The sequence below is a fragment of the Centroberyx gerrardi genome, chromosome 23 (genome assembly GCF_048128805.1).
Source record: "Centroberyx gerrardi isolate f3 chromosome 23, fCenGer3.hap1.cur.20231027, whole genome shotgun sequence".
In the NCBI taxonomy this organism is placed as follows: Eukaryota; Metazoa; Chordata; class Actinopteri; order Beryciformes; family Berycidae; genus Centroberyx; species Centroberyx gerrardi.
This window is the reverse complement of record NC_136019.1, coordinates 17,209,333-17,230,494: the sequence shown is the minus strand read 5'-3', so window position 1 is coordinate 17,230,494 and position 21,162 is coordinate 17,209,333. Positions and strand designations below refer to the sequence as shown.

The 21,162-nt window shown below is 45.4% G+C and overlaps 1 protein-coding gene across 1 annotated transcript in view; it reads right to left on the bottom strand.

Moving 5' to 3' along the window:
• Positions 1 to 6,494: 6,494 nt before the first annotated feature.
• fgf11a (fibroblast growth factor 11a) overlaps positions 6,495 to 21,162 on the bottom strand; it is a 79,677-nt gene continuing 65,009 nt past the window's right edge. Inside the window, exons 4-5 of the mRNA XM_078291758.1 lie at positions 7,309 to 7,507; positions 6,495 to 6,637 (exon numbers count right to left, since the gene is read on the bottom strand). Of these exons, the coding sequence (XP_078147884.1) occupies positions 6,495 to 6,637; positions 7,309 to 7,507 (342 nt within the window). The remainder of the gene's footprint in view (positions 6,638 to 7,308; positions 7,508 to 21,162) is intronic.

The following is a 21,162-nucleotide window of genomic DNA, read 5'->3' as shown; positions in this document are numbered from 1 at the left end:
CTTCCTCCCTCTCTCTTTTTTTTTTTTGTGTTTTCTGCTGCATTGCAGATGTGGTGGAGGGACTCCACCTCAAAGTAACACACACACACACACACGCTGAACAGCAAACCCGGCTCACAAACAGGGCAAAGTGTTAGAAAAATAAAGGCTCTAATAAAACACGCAGTTGGTTTCTATATCAATATTAATCCTTTTTAACACCCTCCCAGATAATGTGGTTGCACCTTGTTAATGGAGTTTATTGCTTTCTGCCCAAGGACTGGCGCTCATTGATTTGGCCTCTGATTTATCCTCTATTTCTCTCTCTCTCTCTCTCTCTCTCTCTCTCTCTCTCTCTCTCTCTCCCTCTCTCTCTGTCTAGCCCTTTATCTCTCTTCTTGGATACACACGGTGGACGTACAGAGATATTCACGCACATGTACAGTACGATTACACACGTAGACAAAAGCTGATGGATGAGAACACACATGCTCACACTGCACACACACACACACACACACCCTCTGCCTCCGGGTTAAAGGGAGGTTGTGTTTGCAATAAGGAATCGGGGAGAGGAAGGGGAACTTCAAAGGGAGGCTGTGGGGGCATGAGTTAGTTACACTATGTGACACATGCAACCTCTCCCTCTCTCTCTCTCTCTCTCTCTCTCTCTCTCTCTCTCTCTCTCTCTCTCTCTCTCTCTCCCTCTCTCTCTCTCTCTCTCGGAGTCCTTCACAACCCCAGTCGACCCACTCTGCAGTTCTAATTCGCTCGGTAAGCAGGGAGGGTCCTGACTCGGGAGAAATGGGAGGGAAGGGAGTCCCCGGGGAGACACACAGGCAAACGGGGAGTGTGTGTGTGTGTGTATGTGTGTGTGATGTGTAGCATGCAGCTGCATCAGATACCCATCGTTTAACCCCCTTCATTACCTCACAGCACACCCACACACACACATATACACACACACACACACCTCTCCCATCGTTTTTATATATCCCAAAGAAATGGCAATGCCAAGCACTTGAAAGGGGCAATATTTAACATTTAGAGCCGAATCCAGAGGCATTTATCAGGGAGTTAAAAGCGGTAAATTCCGCCAGGGGGGTTTCACTGATCAAACATGTGCTCAGGTGGAGATGAATGGCGATCTTTACATCCTGTAATTCACACAGGATCGTTTGAAGTGAAACCTGAAGGCCGGGGAGCAGACGGGCTCCAACAGAGAAGCTGATCTGAGACACCCTGAGGGACTTGGATCATGGGAAAAATGGGAGGCGGTGAACACGGCAAAACACAGCAAAACAAACACACATGGGGTCGGCGAGAAGGCGCACGCATGACACACAAAACACGCAAAACATGCAAACTTTCCACACGCAATAAACGATTTTGCGATTCTGCCTTTCTGCAGCCGTGAAAGTGAAATCAGAAACACTGCAATTCACATTTTGCTGCTTAAGACTTCTGCTGCACCAGGAATACGAATACAGAAATAATCAGATTACAGTAATCTGATTGCAAAAAAATCATCTTCTGCTAAAAAGAAACTGCAGTAATCAGATTGCATCGGATTAAAAAGGTGACTATTTGTCAGATTACACAAAACATAAAGTAAAAAGGCATTTCGATCGTGAAGTTATGGACACGAACAAAACTTTACACATCTCATAGATGCTAGTTATATCCGACTAGGACAAAAACTATTCAAATAACAGTCTGCGAACTGGAATAAACCGCTCATTTAACTGCATATCCTACGGAGGCAAAGTAAACAGATCGTGTGACTGAGGTCGAGGCATTCCAGCGGGATTTGCATTACCGATTTCGCTTGAGCGTCACCGATGCGATGTGCGAAGCGGGCGATGAGCCTACACACACACACACACACACACACACAGGTACAGTAGGAATATCTCAATGCTGAACCGAGATATGAATCCATTTGGAAATGATGGGAGAGATGGTTGTAGCCCTGCAAACACTGCCAACAAAACACCTAACATTTGAATTCACGTCCTATTAGCTGGACATGCCACCTCATGTGCTCATATTTTACGCATACAGAAACTAATATTGCATTTATTTATTAGGAGGGTAATCTCTGGTTGTGCGTATGGAGACAGACAGACAGACAGACACTTTGCTCATTACCTATATCACTAATCTAAACTATAATAATCGAAATTACAGCAGGCCTACTCTGTTTCCTCGCTAACATGATCAATTCATCATAAAACAGTTACTAGAACTAACATTTTAGCCCTTGACTCACTTTTTTCTTTCCATTCAAAGTCTGTTCGAATACTGAAAAAACAAAATATGACACACATAGAAAATATTGCAACGTAGATTTCCCAGCCCTTTTAAAAAACAGTTGTGTCACAGAATTCATGGCTATATCTATTTTCTGGATTCAGAAATCTTCTACAGTCTCTCCTCTCATCTAACAGTATCTCTCTATCTATTCCCATTATTATTAAATTCAAGCAGGAGGCTCATTTAATTTGAAATAGATGTAATTACCTTGTGAGTAATGTTCAAACACTGTGTTCTGGACTTAGCGGCCCACAGGGGGTCACTGGTCAAACACACCAACCTGAAGCTCTATTTAACAGCGTAATTAAGGCCATTAGTCCTCAGATGGTGGTCTGAAGCTGAAGGGCGGCCTGGTTCAACTCCATGTATGTTCCTCTCAAATCTGGAGCATGTGTGGAAGAAATCTGAGTGGATTCTGAACGTCCATAATGCTCTCATGGGTTGAAATTCAATATTCAGTACAATTCAATGTATTGGTCCATGATAGTTTCCTTCATTTTACCTTCTCTATTATTCCTCCTTCCTTCCCTCTGCTCGCCCTCCTTTCCTTTCCATCCTTCCTTCCTTTCTCTCACCCTGGCTCCTGTTGTTTCTTCCCCTTCCTTCCTAGTTTCCTTCCTCTCATGCGCCCTCCTTTTGTTCATTTGTTTGTTCATTCATTCGCTGCTTCCCTCCTTTCAACCTTCCTTCCATCTTTTCAACCTTCCTCCCTTCCTTCCCTCCATCCATCCCCCCTTTCCTCCCTTCCTCCCCTCTCTTCCATCCTCACACTCCCTCCTTTTGTTCATTTGCTCATTCAATTCCTTCCTGCCTTTCCTCCTCAATTCCTTTATTCTGTCTTTCCCTCTTCTCACACTCCCTCCTTTTGCTCACAATTTTTCCTTCCTCTCACCCTCTCCTCTCCTTCCTTTCCCTCCTTTCTTTCCATCCTTGTTTTTACACACCCTCCTTTCCTTCTTTCCATCCTTCTTCTTATCCTCCATCCTTTCCTTTCTTCCTTCTATTCATGCTCCCTCCTTTCCTTTCCTTTCCTTTCTTTTCCTTTCCAATTTAATTCCTCACATGCCCTTGTTTCCTTTTTTCTTTCCTTCCTTCCTTCTTTCCTTCCTCCCTTCATATCTTCCTTCCTTCCTACCTTTCTTCCTCCCACCCTCCCTCCTTTAGTTCCTTCTTTCATTTTATGCTACCTCCTTTTGTTCATTTGCTTGTTCATTCATTTGTTCCTTCTTTCCTTTCAACCTCCCTCCCTCCCTTCCATCTTTCCTTCCTCCCTCGCTCCTTGCTTTACAGCCACAGTAAAGTCAGTTGGTCTCTGTTTCTTCTCAGAAGTAAAGTCCGGCTGCAGCTCTCAGACAGAAGATCACTTTGCTCAGCAGGTTGTGTGTATTGTGCATGGGTTATCAGCTATTATTATTTACAACCACAGGTTACAGGGGAGCAAAGGATTATGCATGGAAGGAGCAGTGTGTGTGTGTGTGTTAGGGGGACGATACGCCACAGTGAGAAAACACTGTCCTCATGATCGTAATTCTCTCTCAACCCTCCCTCTTACTCTCTCTCTTTCTGCTCTTCACCACTCATTTTCTTCCCTTTCTCTCTATACGTATCTCTCATCTCTCTCTCTCTCTCTCTCTCTCTCTCTCTCTCTCTCTCTCTCTCTCTCTAAGCCCTGATCATCAGTCTAGCCTCCAGTGTAGCTCCCGAACACACGGGACTCCTTCACTCGCCACAATACATAAACATTAGGCAGAAACAATTACCTGCCGCGGCATATTGTACCAAGAAAGTTGGATATGAAAAATGATTGCTTTTTGCGTTGAATGGAAAGAACAAATGGAAACACAGGAAAAAGGTCCGCCGAACGAGAGGAGCGAAATAATTATGAAAATGCTTTGTTATTTTCTTTACCTTGAGAAATCTATCGGATAAACACAGAAAAAAAATACCAAATTCAACAGAACAATCCTTTCACATTTACAATATTACATCATCCTCATTATTTACTACAGCTATCATGACTATATATGACTTTGGTTTGTTATCTTTGCTCCTAAAACGTATGGTTTTATTGGCGTCACAGCAATCATAACATATGATTTATGGATGATGACAACAGAGATGATTGTGAAATGACGAGGAAAGAAGGCTTGGCTTCCTTTGCATAATAACCAAAGACTCTAGGACATTTGATCCAGATTTGTAGGGATTCAGGTGCACACAATGAACATAAATCTGTCAGTTGTCAGAAATATATATATATAAAAAAAAAAAACAATCATGACATATTAACCCCCATTTACTGCAGTGGAGCTGCTCAGTGGCCAACATCAGGAGACTGTGGCTGTACTGGGCAGCTCCCAGGTGTGAATGGGTGAACTGTAGTGATTTATGTGAAGCAGGGTGTTGCTGGAAAAGAAGGTGCTAAGTCAACCCACCCTGGGTAAATAAAGATAAAAAAAAAAAAAAAAACAGTACACATATACCAAAGGCATAAAAATCCACGGTGGTAATACAGTACGTATTTCCCTGGCTTGGGGACATGAACCTTTGAAAAGCGATGGGCTAGCACGGAATCTGCAGACTCCTAAAAAAACATTGCTTTCATATACACAAAATCATATTTTTTTTCACTTTACATTACAGGGTGGTAGCACACTTAAGAAGCATTAAATGAATACATAAATAAACACTCTGCAGAATTGCACTGTTTTCAGACCAAAAAAATACCACGTGAAGTGAGAGAAAGGTCCGCAGATTCCGCTCGGGCCTGGGGGGTTTTGTGCAACGCATGGCTGGCCACAGTGAGAAAGGCTATTGCAGTGCAATCACAAGCTACACAGTCAGGCTCCATCAGTACCCCATCTCACTGATGATCTCCTCATCATCTCTCAAAAACCTGCACACGCTCACCGCTACGTGTCGGTGAGTGTGTGTGTTCGCGTGTTCGTGCGTAAGAGTGCGCGATAATGGATGTCGGCGTGTTGAGGTGTGTGAGATCGCTTCGTATGTTGTCTGTTCAGGGCACTCAAGTGTGTGTGTGTGTGCACCTCCACACGTGTGTGTAAATGTCAGTGCAATAATGAGTGTGTGTGTGTGTGTGTGTGTGGTTCTGCGGTGCGCCGGGGGAGCGCTTGGCCCCTCGTTTAAGGGTCGAGAGATTCTGATCAGCCCCAGACTCCATCAACAGAGCCAGAGGACGGGAGGGGTTTTCTTGTGCCGCCGAGTGGAAAATTGAGTCCATGTCACAAACTAATCAAATCGCACCAAAGGTGAATGGAAAGCAGGAGGGGAAGAGGGAGGGGAGGGGAACACACACGCACACACACACACACACACACGCAGGGCTGACAAGTATCCAGGCCATCTCGCAAAGTCGCTGACACACGCAGAAGACGCGGGCTTAGCAGATGGTCGCCGAACAAAAAAAGTCCGCGAGGGTCTCCGTGACAGCCTCGCATTAGCATGGAACCCTGTGGGGAAATAATAACGCAACCCATTTGTAAAGCATGTGCTGCAGAGGGACGTATCTGACCATTGCACCCGTTGTGGTAAAACCAGGAAGACTTGCTCGGTTATTTGGTAGATCGGAAAGATGCCGCTGCTGATGACGAGAAGGCGTGTGGGGTTTTCCTTCCGGCATTGGCTAGGTTTAAACACGACCGGTGCATGCTATACGACGCTATGACTGTTCGCCTCTTCATGGAGTTATTGCTCTTATATCCCAGGCTCTGATATTCACAGAGATTGTTAAATAAGAAGAAGAAGGTGGAGGGCCGGCTGCTGCGGATGGGGGAGGTGACGGGTCGGACACAAAGTCTGTGGAGTTAAAAGGGGCTTTCCGTTGGCTTTGAGGGACGGGCAGAGCGAACCCTTTCGAAGAATTGGACGCATTGGCTTTGAGGCTAGCCACCCGGCTCAGAGTCTTTCCCTTTCTCCCTCTCTTCGCTCCATCCTCATCCTTGGTCAAATGAACCGCCCGCATCCAAAAATCCACGCGCCCGTCACTCGGAAAGCTTCGCTCTGCCCATCCCGACCTGCGTTCTCCAGCTTTGCATCGGTGCGTTCGTAGAGTTCTCGTAGGGTCGCGGTAGCCCTGACCGCCCCGTTCAGGTTTGCCCCGTCCCGGTTTGCCCCGTCCCGGTGGTGCCCACTGGTGCCCGGCGCCCCGCCTCCTCCTCCACCCCCTGTGTCTCTGAGCGCTAGGAGGAGGAGGTTTTGGTTTTGGATGGAGGGTCTTTCTTGCCGTTCTGGAGCACGGGCGAGTCGCTGGAGGTCTTGGGCGTTTTCCTGGGCGGACTCTGCTCGGCCACGTCGTGCAGCGAGGGCTCCCTGTACATCGCCACTGGGAGGGAGGAGGACACAGAGAGTTAAACAGCTGGGTGGGGGGAAATGAGAGGCATATGGCTGACTGATGAGACTTTGACTGTATGATTGTTCAGTAAGACTTTACTTGAAGTTTTGGTCATTAGGCATTAGGGAGAAGGAAAGTGACAGCTCCCCTTCTGGTTTTGTTAATTGATGAATACAACATAAATTCCCAAGAACTATTAACAATGTGAACTTAAAGTCAGTTTTGGATAGATAAGGATATAAAATATTAGTACTTTAGTACTACTTACTAAAAACTCAATATAGTTTTTAGTAGCCAGCCAAAGTGAATTCCAAGTTCCAAGTCAAGTTTTCTTCAACGTAGTGTCCAATGTAATAGCATTTTTTTCCCTAGAGATAGTCAAGTGATTGACAGGTGATCTCTGTGAAGAGCAGTGCAGAAACACCACAGCAATGAGCGCTGAGCACCAAAGATGTCACCAAAATAAAAATAATGACGATCTTGCAGATTGCCACTTTAAGTTCCCTACCTCTGGAACAACATGTATCCCCCTGTTGACCTAGGATGACCCTCTCAGCTTTCCCACTATCGCAATAAACAATGAAAATCCAGAAACGTTAAGTGGACCTGAAAAACCATTGCTTTCTGGCCACAGTGTGAGTTCTCCACAGGTGTGTATGTACCTTCAATGAGTTTGGGCAGAAAGTGAGCGGCTCCCTTGGTCTTCTTGACCCGGTTCCCCTTCATGACCTGTCCGTCCCGGTTGATGCCGATGTACCAGGCCCGTCCCGACTGGGTTTGCCGGTACAGGATGGACGAGTAGGTGACGTAGTAGTTCTCGAACACACACTCCTTGAACTTACACTCCGGCGTGAAGTGTTCCTGGAAGAGATAGATATACATACGTACGTACACAAAGACACACACACACACACATGGACACTAGGTCAGTGGAGAAGAATAACAGATTTGGAGTGTGTACCATTTTTTATCTATTGTATTATTTATATATTTACTCTCCAATTCCACTGGCTCAGCTGGGAATGGGAGAAAATGGGCCCCACATTTCATAGTGACAGGGTTACAGGAGCATCTGTGGCTGCATCAACAAACTGCACACACACACACACACATACACTCATTCACACTCCCCAACAAACTCATTCACACACACGCGTGCACACACACACACACACACACACCTATTTGCCACATGGACAAAGTGGTTTGCAAGCTGGGATGCCATAATTCAGCCGGTTCGGTTTTCCTGTAACAAACAACAATCAACCGAATCCTTCACCCCCCTCCATAGTTTAACGACCCCACCGTCGGCCTTCAGCCCACCCTGAACACACACACACACACACACACACACACACACACACACACACACTTTCATACACACACACACACACACACACACACACACACAGCCCTGCATTAGACAATACGTCAACACTGGGACATCCCCCACCCACCCCGTCCCCCCCTCCCCCCCTTATTTCTCACACACTCTCTCTCTCGTTATTGCTCTCACATATTCCCTCTCTATCTCATTTTCTCTCTCCCTCTCTCTCTCTCTCTCTCTCTCTCTCTCTATATCTCTCTTCATCCCCCCGTTCCCTCCATCCCTCCGTCATTTGGTAACCTTGTCGAGGAACAAACCAATTTGCAGGATTGATTTGGAGCCTTGATGTGACTGGTGAGCAGAAAAGGCCTGAATAAGGAGTTTACTCTCTCTCTCTCTCTTTCCCTCTCTCTCTCTCTCTCTCTCATTTGTTTCCCCCCTCTCTCGCCCCCTTTACCCACTCTCCTCCCTCTCTCTCTCTCTCTCTCTGTGCGTCTGCCACCCACAGGAGCAGGACTGCAGCCCTAACGCCTGCCTATAGCCATTGTACCGCACATACACAAGCTAATTACATTGACTCTATCGCCCATTCTTTAATTACACATCCATTCACTTAGGCAGCCATTCATTTCCTCGCCCACCCATTAACTTAGCTCTAATAGCACAGAGCGAAATCCAAAGGTCTAGAGTCTCTCGGAAGGTGTAATCAGATTGCTATCATTAACCGTGTTTGCACTGCAGTGGGGCCCGTCTCATCCTCTGTGCAGTGTGTGTGTGTGTGTGTGTGTGTGGATTTGGTATGGGTGGGGGGTGTTACAGGATCAAAGCCTGCTTTGTACTGTATCCAGTTCTGCCCAGTCACCAGCACACACACCCCAGACAGACATGCTCAAGTTCATTAATTGATTAATTAAGTGAGTTAAATTGAATCTTCCCATATGAATAATGGGTGGGGGGAGCGGTGAGGTGTGTACGTAAATGTGTGTGTGTGTGTGTGTGTGTGTGTGAATGGCAGTGCACGTCTAGTGAGATTATATCATCACCAGAGACCCTCAAGGGAGACCCACCTGGAGCAAAGCGGGTCCCTACAGCGCTTCTCAATTAGTTTTTAGTTCGCAATTATCATCCTGGGAGACCAGTGGACGTGTGTGTGTGTGTGTGTGCGTGTGTGTGTGGTTGTCATAAGTCCCTGTTAGGTGACATTGGGTGGCGAGAGGAAAGATAGAGGCTGGAATTATAACCAGCAGACCAAGTCAAGTGGCAAAATCAGATTTTCTGACTTGGGGCGGCTATCCACACTGTTTTCTACTGTATATGTGGCATGGATCAGGTTTTGCATCCACTCCCAGACAGATAAAGACATGTTGAAACAGAAAACATTGAAGGTCAGCTGGGCCAGTCATGATATTGGTGATAACTGCTTGAGAAGGTTTGAGAAAGATACAAATTTGGTCCTACTTTTACATGTATGAATAAAAGGGTTTCATCAACATGCTCATAACATCATTTGTTTAACAGTGACATCTACTGTATATCTGAAGAGTTCCAATCATCTCTATGTCCATTTTGGGAAAAGTTCATCATTCAGTATATCTAAAATATACTGAATCACTTTGTCAAAAAGGACTTTGTTCCTTACTTTCCTTGAAAAATGCCATATTTCGCTTTAATTTAGCGCTATCAATCAGTTTTTTAAGAGTATCACAGTAACACAACCACTTATACCATTAGAGACAACTGATCAGATAGAAAAACTTGCAGGAAAATTTGTAGGTGGCATCACATTTTGACTTAGTTTGGTATTTTTGCCAGATAAATCAAAGAGTCTAAATATGAAACATCACGTATCCGTAGACGAAGAAAACATCAATATCATTTTTAACTTTCTGTTGTTCAAATTTCAAATATTTCTTTTCCACTGTGAGTATAGGTTGGTACCAAGGAGACACCTTCTCTTTGGTCCTTTGTGATCCTGCATCTCAACCATCGCATTCCTACAGTCTGACAACAAAAGGTGGAACATCATACGTTTCGGGACGGCTGGGATTCACACGTCTAGCATCTGTTTACCTCAATGAAGCACCTCCAAAACATCATCTTTGCTGCCATCTGTTGTGTTTTCACCTTTGCTATAGCAGGAGATAGATCTCCAAAGGTTTGCTTTCACTTGAAATCACACAGCTGGTTAACTAGTTTGGAAGCTGCGGTGTTAGTTTGGTGTTTCACTGCTATTGCAAAACTGGGATTATAAAACAGGGTTAGGGTTAGGGGTTAGGTATAAAAATCACCTAATTTCATTCCATCTTTCATTTTTTTGCCATTTTTTTGTTTAAATATTGAATTTTGGAAGGGAAAGCCATGGCCGACTGAAGTTTTTTTGACATGTCAAGTGGTATTTTGTCATGTGACATGCATATATGCCTGCTTATATACCTGTATTTAGAATCTTATATCTTAACCCATCACACTAAATTGCAGTTGGTTTCCTCCCACACTGTTTTACCAATGACATTTGTACCTCATCAGGGTATCAAGCAGAATCCAGGTGCTGATGATGCACCCTGACACTTAACCCACTCAGTTGTTCCTGAGCTTTGCTGTTTCCCCATCCGTCATCTTATCTAAGTGTTGACACCAAATAAATGGAACATCTTAAGATTCAGAGGGTGGGCAGATTTGAACCAGTATGCAGGTGCAGGACAAGCTTCTGTTTATCTCGTTAAGCCATATCCAAGCAATACAATGCTTAATATAACACTTGTTGCACTCAGAGAAGATGGCAGTTTGTGTTTCTGTACATCATATTTCAAATCAAATTGTTTTTTTTATATACTTAAATTAGTGTGATACTACTTAGTATGGCCTACTAGGAATTTACATAATTTACATTGAGATTTATGACTAAAAAGTTTACCTTTCACTACATTGCTGATTACACATGATCACACAGCATCAGCAAATTGGGAGGGAGTGACACATGTAAACTCTCAGTACAATGCAGCTTTAGTTGCTATTGACTGAACTTGAAGCAATATCCTCTCGTCTTAATATTAGATATTAGGAGCAATAACCAATGTTCCCTTAGCTTGTGCTATGGAAGAGTCTGCAGGTTTCCATTCCAACCACACACTACAGCAGCTCGTTTCACTAATTAGTCCCCCCCCCCTCTGGTTGAAGATTTGCTAATGTGTGAAATCAGCTGCTGTAGAGTCTGTTTGGAAGGAAAACCTGCAGACTCTTCCATGGCACCGGACTGGACACCGCTGGTTTAGAGAGAACATTGACAATTACCATGTTAATTTGTATCATGACATTACAGCTGACCATTAAATCGGATCTGGATCACACTCTGGCCACTTTCTAATCTGATCCTGCAAATGTACGCTTCAGACTGGTTAGACAGCATTTCTCTCTGTCCAACCATATAAGAGACGGCTATAAGACAGCTATAAGACAGAGGACTGTTAAGCTGGAAGGTATTCAGCACCCATCTCTTCTGGTCCCATAGGTGAGAATGAATGAGCCGGACCGTGATGGATTCAAACCCAGAACTGACCTGGACTGAATCTCAAGGCAGGAAGGCTTTTTGATGCTTTTTGCACCAAAGACTAAAGCATATACATCTCTCATGCACAGATGCATACACACACTCACCTGTGCACAACATAGTCACACACACGTTGTATAATACATGTGTTGGTTGACCTAGGTTAAGCCTACACATGTACAATACCACAAACACACACATAGGCACACAGGTAGTTGATTTGACTCATTTTTTGTGTATTGAATGTCAAACGAATGGTCTAAAAATAACCAAAATTGTTTAATGATATTAAAAGTCTTTTTACTTGGATCACTATTGATTTAAATTTGGATTTTTTTTTACAGTTTTGAATCAAATATGAAAAAAATATAACTGTCCTCTGGTGTGATCTGAAGATAATGTTTCTGAGCATAAATAAATGACAAAAAATAATCATAATAATAAAATCCTACTTTCTCTTGGAAGTATAACAGGCAAGGATGTCACATGACAAATTTAAGAACTAGTCCAACAGTTCAGCACATATGGGGAAAAAGAACTGAATCCATCCATACAGGAAAGTCTTTCTTCACTTTTGATTTGGCCATGAGCCAACGACAGCATCTCTACCTGGTAAAACACAAGCACACGTGCACACGCACGCACGCTGCATCATTTGATTGCATCAACTCGGCGTGCCATCAGCAACGCCGCTTAATGGGATAACACACTATTAAGCAGAGCTATAACTCACCGTCATTTAATGAGACGCATTATTCACAAAACAAACACGGGGGGGACAGACGCACACCTGTCCACTCTGTCTCTGACTCTGCCTCATTCGGGCTGATTTCGGGCCTGATCCGACTGATGGATCATCGTTTTCTCTGAGGGTCAAACCGAGGACTCGCTTCACGCCTGGCAGGAGCCGACTCCTCTCACCTAGAACGCCTAACAAGACAGCGACGCAGAGCCTCCGCTAAAAGAAGCGCTGAGAAGTGTCTGTCATCGGAGTCCAATTACCCTTTTAGTTCCCTCCTCTGAACAATAAAGCAGGCCGGGGGGTTCAATGTCACCGCTGCAGGTCCAGCTGTGTCCAGCAGGGGCCGCTGCCAACACACAGGCAGGATCCACCGCCGCTGCTGCTGCTGTTGATGCTCCGGAATTAACTCGTGTCTCCTCGCCTCTCCGAAATACTCAGCTCTCCCCAAAGGGCCTCTTTCAGTGGGCTAAAAACCACTCAAGTCCAAGACCAGGCACAAATCCACATGAGGGTTTCTTTCTTTGCCTCTTTTTTTTTGAAACATTTTAGGCAGATTTTGGGGCTAAAACGTCCCGTCACGCTGCGTTATATGAGTTATGAAGTAGGGAAGGATGCAGGAGAGAGAGAGAGAGAGAGTTTATGGGGGAGATGAAAGAGAGACCAGCAAGCGTTTGCTGGACGGCGGCATGCAGGAGGGGGTCAAGGTCAACGTCAAGCCAAACAAGCACAACATTTTCACAATGCATGGGGAAAACTCATATTGGGGCGGGACATAATGCAGTGAGGGATCATTCAAAAGTCTAAACCAATGGAAAATTAGTCAGGTTTTATTTGATGGGGCGGGTGTGGAGGGGCGGGATTATTTAAAAATCGAATGGTTTTATTGGTTAAAATGTATATTTATTCCATTAAAGATACTGTGTTTTCCTGGAAGTAAAAGTAATGGGAGTTCATTTGGGACTTTAAAACAGCTTTGGAAACTGTTTTGATCTGATACCAGAAGGATATTTAGGTCCTGATTTCACAAAATTCCGTCATACTGTATCAACATCTGCAACATCAAGAGAGACCAAAAACATGGAAAAGTGCGACATAAAGAGGAGGAGAAATAAGAGAAAAACTAAGTAAAAAAAACATAAGTAAAAGCACAGAAAGAGATACGGAGACAAATCAGATCAAGTCAGCATCAGTGAAGATTGTCCGCGCACAAACACTCTTTGACAAATTACTCAAATCGTCTCAGCCCATGCTGCTGTGGCGTACTAAGAGATTTTTAGAGGAGACAAGAGGATTCTGTGTGTGTGTGTGTGTGTGTGTGTGTGTGTGTGTGGGTGTGTACATCCACTCATGCGTGTCTGCTGTTGTGACAGAGAGACATGACGGATCCCTCTTACATCAGTGGGAGGCCACCCAGCGCCAGGTGACATGCATACACACACACACACACACGCACACACACACACACACACACACACGCCAAACATCAGGAGTGACGGATGGACTCGTTCCCTCCCTCATCACTCACTCCCACAGATGGAGGAGAGAGGAGAGAGAAAGAGAGATGGAGTGAAAGAGAGAGAGAGAGTGAGGGAGAAAGGAGGATGAGATGAAAAGAGAGAGAGAAAGAGGGAAGGGGGGAGAGCGTTATGGAGGAGAGGAGAAGAAATAAAATGGCAGAATGAGGAGAAAAAGAGGACATGAGGGATGAAGAAGTAAACACGGAGCGAACGAGGGAGGGTGAAAGTACGGCGGGACTGTTCCCTTGTCATCACACACACACACACACACACACACACACACACTCCTGTCTCATTTTCATCCGCTGACACCTTAAAGACATCATTCAGCCCCGTCCCCCCGACGTTAACCATTGACTCTCCCATGCAGTCAGCTGGGGAATTGATTCCATGTAAGACCTCTGTGAAAAGTCAATAGGCATTAGGGCAGAAAAAAAAAAAAGAAAAAAAGAAAAAAAACCCGGGATTAGTCTTTGATTGGACACGCGACGCGGCGGCGCCACCGAGCGTGAACGACCTCGAGCGGCTTTTTACGAGGCCCGGCCGCAGGTTAATCCCGCCGCTTTTAAGCGCGCGGACGCTTATCGACCGGGTCCCAGAGGACGAACGCATTTCACGCCGTCGATAGGGCAACGTGTGTGTGTGTGTGTGTGTGTGTGTGTGTGTGTGTGCTTCAGGTGTGTGTCTGTACAGTAGAAGACGGGGGGAAACGCGTTCTCCACCTTTCAGTTGAGACATCAGCAAGTTCCACATGCTGATCTGCTGATCGATGCCGGTCTTCCAGTCGTGCTCTCGCTGGACCGAATGCACTTCTGGAGCGGTGAGGTGACCCAGTCTGACCGGTTTTGAAGGCCAAACTGAAGTCGCTGATGGACGATATTTAGTGCTGATGTTCGATATCTTTAACTTTGACCTTTTTCGCGGCAAGGGATTACAAGGATTCAGTGTTTTCCTCCAGAATTGTATTCTTGTCAGGGTGGAAAAGCCTCTGAAACAGCATTTAGACCATTATGGGACACTAAAAGTCTCCATTGAAACCCAGACTAATGACATTCTTTTGGGTTAGCAGCTCTTTAAGGCAGGGTGACACACCACCTATTCAATGGAAGGGAAAGTCTGGGATTCTTTAAGCCTGTGAATGAAGAATTAATTTAGAAAAACACACAGACAGACAGACTGTTTTTATGTAGCTGTAGTCAGGATGGAACTTCTATCATATCAGCAATGGACCACAATATCCAATGGACTAACCAATATCCGATATTTAATTAAAGGCCAATATCGGTCCTATATATCAGCAATCTGATATATCAGTCTAAACCTACTTAAAGCTACAGAGTCTGTCCCTCAATCGGACGCTCTTTGGTGCATAGGGATAATACCATGATAAAGGTCAAAGGTCAAAAGTCCACCTCACAAGTTCAAGTCCGCCTCTCAGTCGACATCTTATTCCTTCTCTCCTCTCTTTCCTGTCTCTCCACTTCACTATCTAATAAAAGAGAAAAATGCCATAAAAATAACCTGTGAAAAGAGATAGTTCCGCTTTTCAAAAACTTATCGGATTGATCGTGAATTGAGAGCGGGCTTTCATTCATCCAAAAAGCAACTCGCTTCGATGGCTTTTTCGATACCGGGGGCAGAAAGTTGTTAAGCGTTTGCGACACGGCCGGCGGAGCAAATCAGCTTTTATGGTCCCGAGACGATGTTTTGTGGGTCGGATCTACAAAACAGTGTGTGATGCATTTAAAGGGGGGTGAAACAGTGAAGTGAGTGTTGCTGTGCTGTGAGACAAAGGTTTCGGGGGGGCGGGGGGAATGAAAGATTTGAAGGATTTCTCACTGCTTCTGTGGTAGCGATGCGTTTAGAACAGCGGAAACTGTAAGAAAAATCATTACCGGCGTCAGCCAATGCTATAAGGCAGTTACTCAATGTTGAATACTTGGCTAATAAAGGTATAAGCTATAAGTAATGGGAAAATGTGGCTGTTACAGCACAGTGCTGAGGTTTTGACTGAGGGTTTCAGTCGTAAAGAGAAATAATTTTCCCTTCATAAAGAAACTGCTGTATGAAATATTTACCTGCTGATGCAACACTAGGCCATATCATCATCTAAAGGATAAGTTAGGAACACAGAGCGAGGCTTGCCGTGCAAAAGCTTGTTTACGAACAAGGCTGATTATTATCTGAACAAATGAGCAGAAAAAAAACAAAAACATTAATTAAGGACAAACAGCTGAGGAAGCATCATAGGAGCTTGCAAAATAATCTTAGGAAGCAGATTTGTACTCCTATTCATCAAGGTATTAATTAATTCATGTGTAGATCACACAGTTCTTTTGATGCTTGTGTGGGTTTGTCTATATTCTCTGTGGCTTCCTATGTATAAACTATCACTCAACATTTAAGAATGTGTAGAAGAAGAGCTAAGATTTGATGTAACCCATGGAAAACTACATGGTAGGAGTTATTTATTTCCGAGCCAGCATTGCATTAGCTGGTGGGAACAATAGCCAGCTCAAAAAAATAAATAAAAAAAATCTCCGACCATAAGTGAAAAATGACCTCTGACACTCAAAGTGACTCCAGCAGCGATAGCCAAAAACAGGCCGGTCTTGTCGCATTTGTTAGCGATGTCAGTGCAAGTAAACGGTGTTTGCTGAAAAATCACATGCAGCGCTTTCCAAACATTCTCCTGTTTCCCAAGATACTTTACGATTTAGAAGAACTTAGGGTTTTTCGAATAAACAGTTTCCTTGGTTGACTTGCACTGCAGCTGGTAACCAACGCCATTGGTTTTCTTTGATTTGAGGAACATTTCAGAGACAAAGACCCTGCACTGTCATTTTCAACATGTCTGAGTCTACTATAAATGTAATTTTTTTTCAGGATAGTGTAACTTGTTTCAAGACTTTTGCTTGAAAGAAGGGAAAGTGTCTTAAAACAAGTTTCTTGTTTCGAGATTTAATGCCTTGTTTTGTGATTATTTTTTTAAATAAGTCATATGGACATGGATCAAGTGAAATGTATTGAAATCAGCAAAATTATCAGCCAGTGTAGTAAGATAATTTAACTAAAAGTATCCTGACACTTTTGGACCACATACTGTTTGATTGACGTGAAGTTAGGTTGATAAGTCAAGATACAAGAAAAAAGTAAACATGTTATCCCAAATTAGACTCATAGATGTACTGAAAAAGACATATTCTTTCTAGGAGAGTGGCGACTTTTGAATGACCTGACCGCACTCCCAGCTCATAATGAATCAAAACAGGCCTCATAACAACGTGAGCGATGGCTCTAAACGTCTTTTCCTCCCGTCTTTATTTGTCCGGCTTCCTCCTCTCGACCCTCATGAGCGTCTGCGACCTGCTGACCGAGGCACAGGGACGCCCCGAGGAGAGCTGGAGCTCCACCAGGGCCGCCACTCTCCCAGCAACCAGAAAACACACACACACACACACACACAATCACATGCAGACAAACACGCTCACACAGATGAGGCGAGGCGAGGATCATGCAAACAAACACACACACACACACGCTGATGAGCATATGTGCATTCACAGCCTGTACAAACACATATGCACACACACATGATGTAGAGAAAGACCAAAACACACAGAGACAAAAGACACACGTGCACACAACCCTATGACATACACACACACACACACACGCACACACACGCACATGCTGTAATGAGAACAGCTGGAGAGGGTGCAGGCTGGTGCACAAGGGGGAAGAAGCAGGGAGGGAGGGAGGGATGTCCTCTGCTTCTCACCTTGACTGCCAGACCCTCGCTGTGCATTTGGGGATTTTCCAAAGGGAACCAGAGCTAACCTGCCTTATACCTCTACCTTTTCATCTCTCATTCTCTCTCTCTCTCTCTCTCTCTCTCTGAGTCCATCCTTCATATTTCTCTCTATCTCCCTACGTTCTCTCTCCTTCCTCGAGGCCACGCGTGTCTGCACGCTTTTTCTGCCACGTCAGGAGGGAGGGAGAGGCGGAAGGTGTGTGTGTGGGGGGGGGGGGGACCAAGTGGCTGGAGGCTGGAGTGGGGGGTGAGGGGGGGGCAGAGAGTGAGAGAGAGAGAGAGAGAGAGAGACGAAGGAGAGAAGAGGAAAGGAAAAAGAGAGGAGAGTGCTGACTCAATGAAAAAGAGACAAGCGCTTTCTGATTCGATGGGGGGGGTGCGGAAGGTCAGGGGAGAGGAGTTGGAGGGGAGGGGATGTGGGAGTGTGTGTGTGTGTGTGTGTGTGCACAGCGTGGTCCTCTCAGGTCATAAGAAGAGTTTATTGAAGGGTTTGTTGAGGGTATTGACTAATTGCCAGCTTACCAGCTGTCAGGTGTCTGTGTGTGTGTAGGTGTGTGTGTGTGTGTGTGTGTGTGTGTGTGAACAAAATAGTCCAAAGGGAGGACATTTTGCCACTCATCACTCCTACAAGTCCTCATTTAAAGTGTGAGATTTTGGTTAAGGTTAGGGTGAGAGTTAAGGAATTAATGTAGATAATGAAAGGTCCCTACTGTGTGTGCGTGTGCGTGTGTGTGTGTGTGTGTGTGTGGGGGGGGGGGGACTGTTTGTGTGCATGTATACTATGAATAATACTAAAAGGGTGTATATTGCGCTTGTACACACATCTCCTCCATGGCTCCTATAGTGCATCTGGCTATATAATCCCTTTAAAAAACAATGAGCATCACATAAGTGAATGGCAGTGAATCTGTATAGCAGTTGACATCTGGGTACTGCAGACATAGTGGTGTGTGTGTGTTAGGTAGGTTAAAGACATATAGACACCAACATCATCCATGTGTCACTGGCAGCGGTGCTCCATGCTAACACTTTAGCATACACTATGTTGAGTGATAGTAGGCGACTAGCTTTACCTCAAAAGTGAGAAAATGAGAACTTGTAGTAGCTCGAAAGCAAAATGGCAAGTAATTGTAAAGTGCATGCGGTCAAGTTAGAGCTAGGGTTAGTCCTATCACTCAACATAGAGTATGCTAAAGCTCTAGCATGGAGCACCGGAGCCAATGATCTACCGGGGACACATGGATTACTTTGATGTCTATGCTCTCATCACTTAACAGGGAAGTTGACCAACAGGCCAACATCCCATAAACTGTATATTCCTTTAACTGTACCTACATCCCTGGATGGCTCCTGTGACCTACTATAACAATAGCACTGCAGATACACTGTGTGAACTAAATACCTTGAAGAGACAATCCCCCTTTTTCTATGCAGATGCACACACACACACACACACATGCACACACACGCACACTCTCTCTCTCCTCCAGTCTCCAAAGAGAAGGGAACAGCAGTGTTGTAGTACGCAGTGTGATGATGGATGTGGCAACTCTCTGTATCACCAAAGACCATCCATCCCAATTAACTAGTTTTGTAAGACATAGCAGCAAAATGACACAGCATGGAGTTTATAAAGCACAACTCCAGTGGTAGGGATTCACTTACAGTAAAAAGCATGTGTGCTTGTGTGTGTGTGTGTGTGTGTTATCCTATGAATTATGCATGTGAAATTGGGGTGTGCTTGCAAATGCATACATGTGTACCTGTCCATGTGTGCTTCTGCAACCATGCGTGTCCCTGTGTATCTGTGTGTGCGTGTGTGTGTGTGTGTGTGTTTATGGATTGTTAGTGCTGATCGGCATGCGGAACGGGGCTCTACCCTCTCTCCGCTCAGCGGGACAGCCGTAACTCTTGTCAAGATGCAGCAGCGCTATTGTGTTTGGCTCTCGCTGCCTAGCTGCGGCATATTTAGGTGGAGGTGGAATCCTTCCTCATATCTCCTCCTCTTCCTCCTCCTCCTCGATGCCCCATATCCTCCCTCATCGCTCCTTCTGCCCCTCTTTCCTCGCTTCTCCTCTGTTTCACCCACCTTCCTCCCTCTTCTCCTCTCTCTCCTTCCCTCTCCGTTAGTCTCTCCTCCCTCCCTCCTCCCTCCATCCCTCCCTCCTCTCCCAGGTTGGTCACGTGATCGGAGGTGATCCCTATCTCGCGGCCCCGGTGCCTCCCTGCATCTCAATAGGAGTCCCAGCGGTCCCGGCGGGGAGCGGAGAGGAGGCCACAAACAGCGCCGGGAACATGCAGGGAAGGGGGAGGGGGGAGGGAATAAACAAGGGAGACAGAAGCGGAGAAGTGGGGTAGCGCTGAAGATGAGGGAATGAGAGGACGGAGGAAGGATGAGAGGAAGGGGAGGAACTAGGGGGAAAGGGAATGAACGAGCAGGGAGATAAAGTAGAGAGATCAGGCTTGAAATCGAGGGTTGGGAAAGATCAGAAGTGAAAAATATAGAAAAAGAGAAAGTTGGTGATCTAGGAATTGAGGCTTATTCTACTGTTACACTCATTGTAAGTCGCTCTGGACAAGAGTGTCAGCTAAATGTCTAAAATGTAAGATGTTAAATGTTAAAATGTAATGCACAATACATTTTTAGCTTATATACACTGGCACAAATAGCATTAAAAATAGAGGTTTTCCTCAGGCATTGCAACTTGCCATCAAAACACATATAACATAAATAGTTCAGCAAAGTATTGGGCTAGCTGCCTTTGTTTCCCCTCTGAAATTGCGTGTGAAAGGAGGAGAAAAATGGCCTTTATTTCTGCCTCCCCACCAGCACCAATAATTCCCAGTATTGGGCCGCTAGTGGAGCTGTATTAGTTTATCCTCTAAGTGCAGACCCACAATGTCATCTGGCAGACTAAACTTTTACTTTGCCCAACTTTCCCTCTGTCTGTTGCGGGGAGCTTGGCCGGCTCTGGTCCCGGGTATCGCAGTCCGGCCCAATTATGTCTGCCTGCCTCTGTCAGATTGTTTATACCTGGCTGAACATGTGTGTTTGTGGGGATGTGGAGGGTGGCTAAATTGCACAGGGGAGCGTGTGTGTGTGTGTGTGTGTGTGTGTGTGTGTGTGTGCGCGTGCCTTTGACTACATCTCATAACCCCCCACCACTCCTCCACACACCATCCCTCTCTCCCTCCCTCCCTCCCTCTCTCCCTCTCCATCTCTCTACCCGGGAGGCTTTTCCAGAGCGCACGGCTAATAAAGTGGGCCAGGTCCGCCGCTGAGCACTATTTTTATCAGAAAGCAATTTTCAGGAGGTGCCCACAGGTAAGCGGGTCCCGGCGCCTCAGACAATGGAGCCGTGACAAGGAGTTCCCCCCGCCCCCCCGCGCCATTAACCTCTGCTGAGCAGCTCCCGCGGGATCCCGGCACTCCGGGATCGGCGCACGCCGCACAGCCGCCGCATAGACGCCGGGGCAGGAGAGGGGAGGGGGGAGCGAGGGGTGTCAATTCACTGTCCCCACATCTAATATCATTTGTCACATGTCCAAAACCCGCTTGTATCACCATT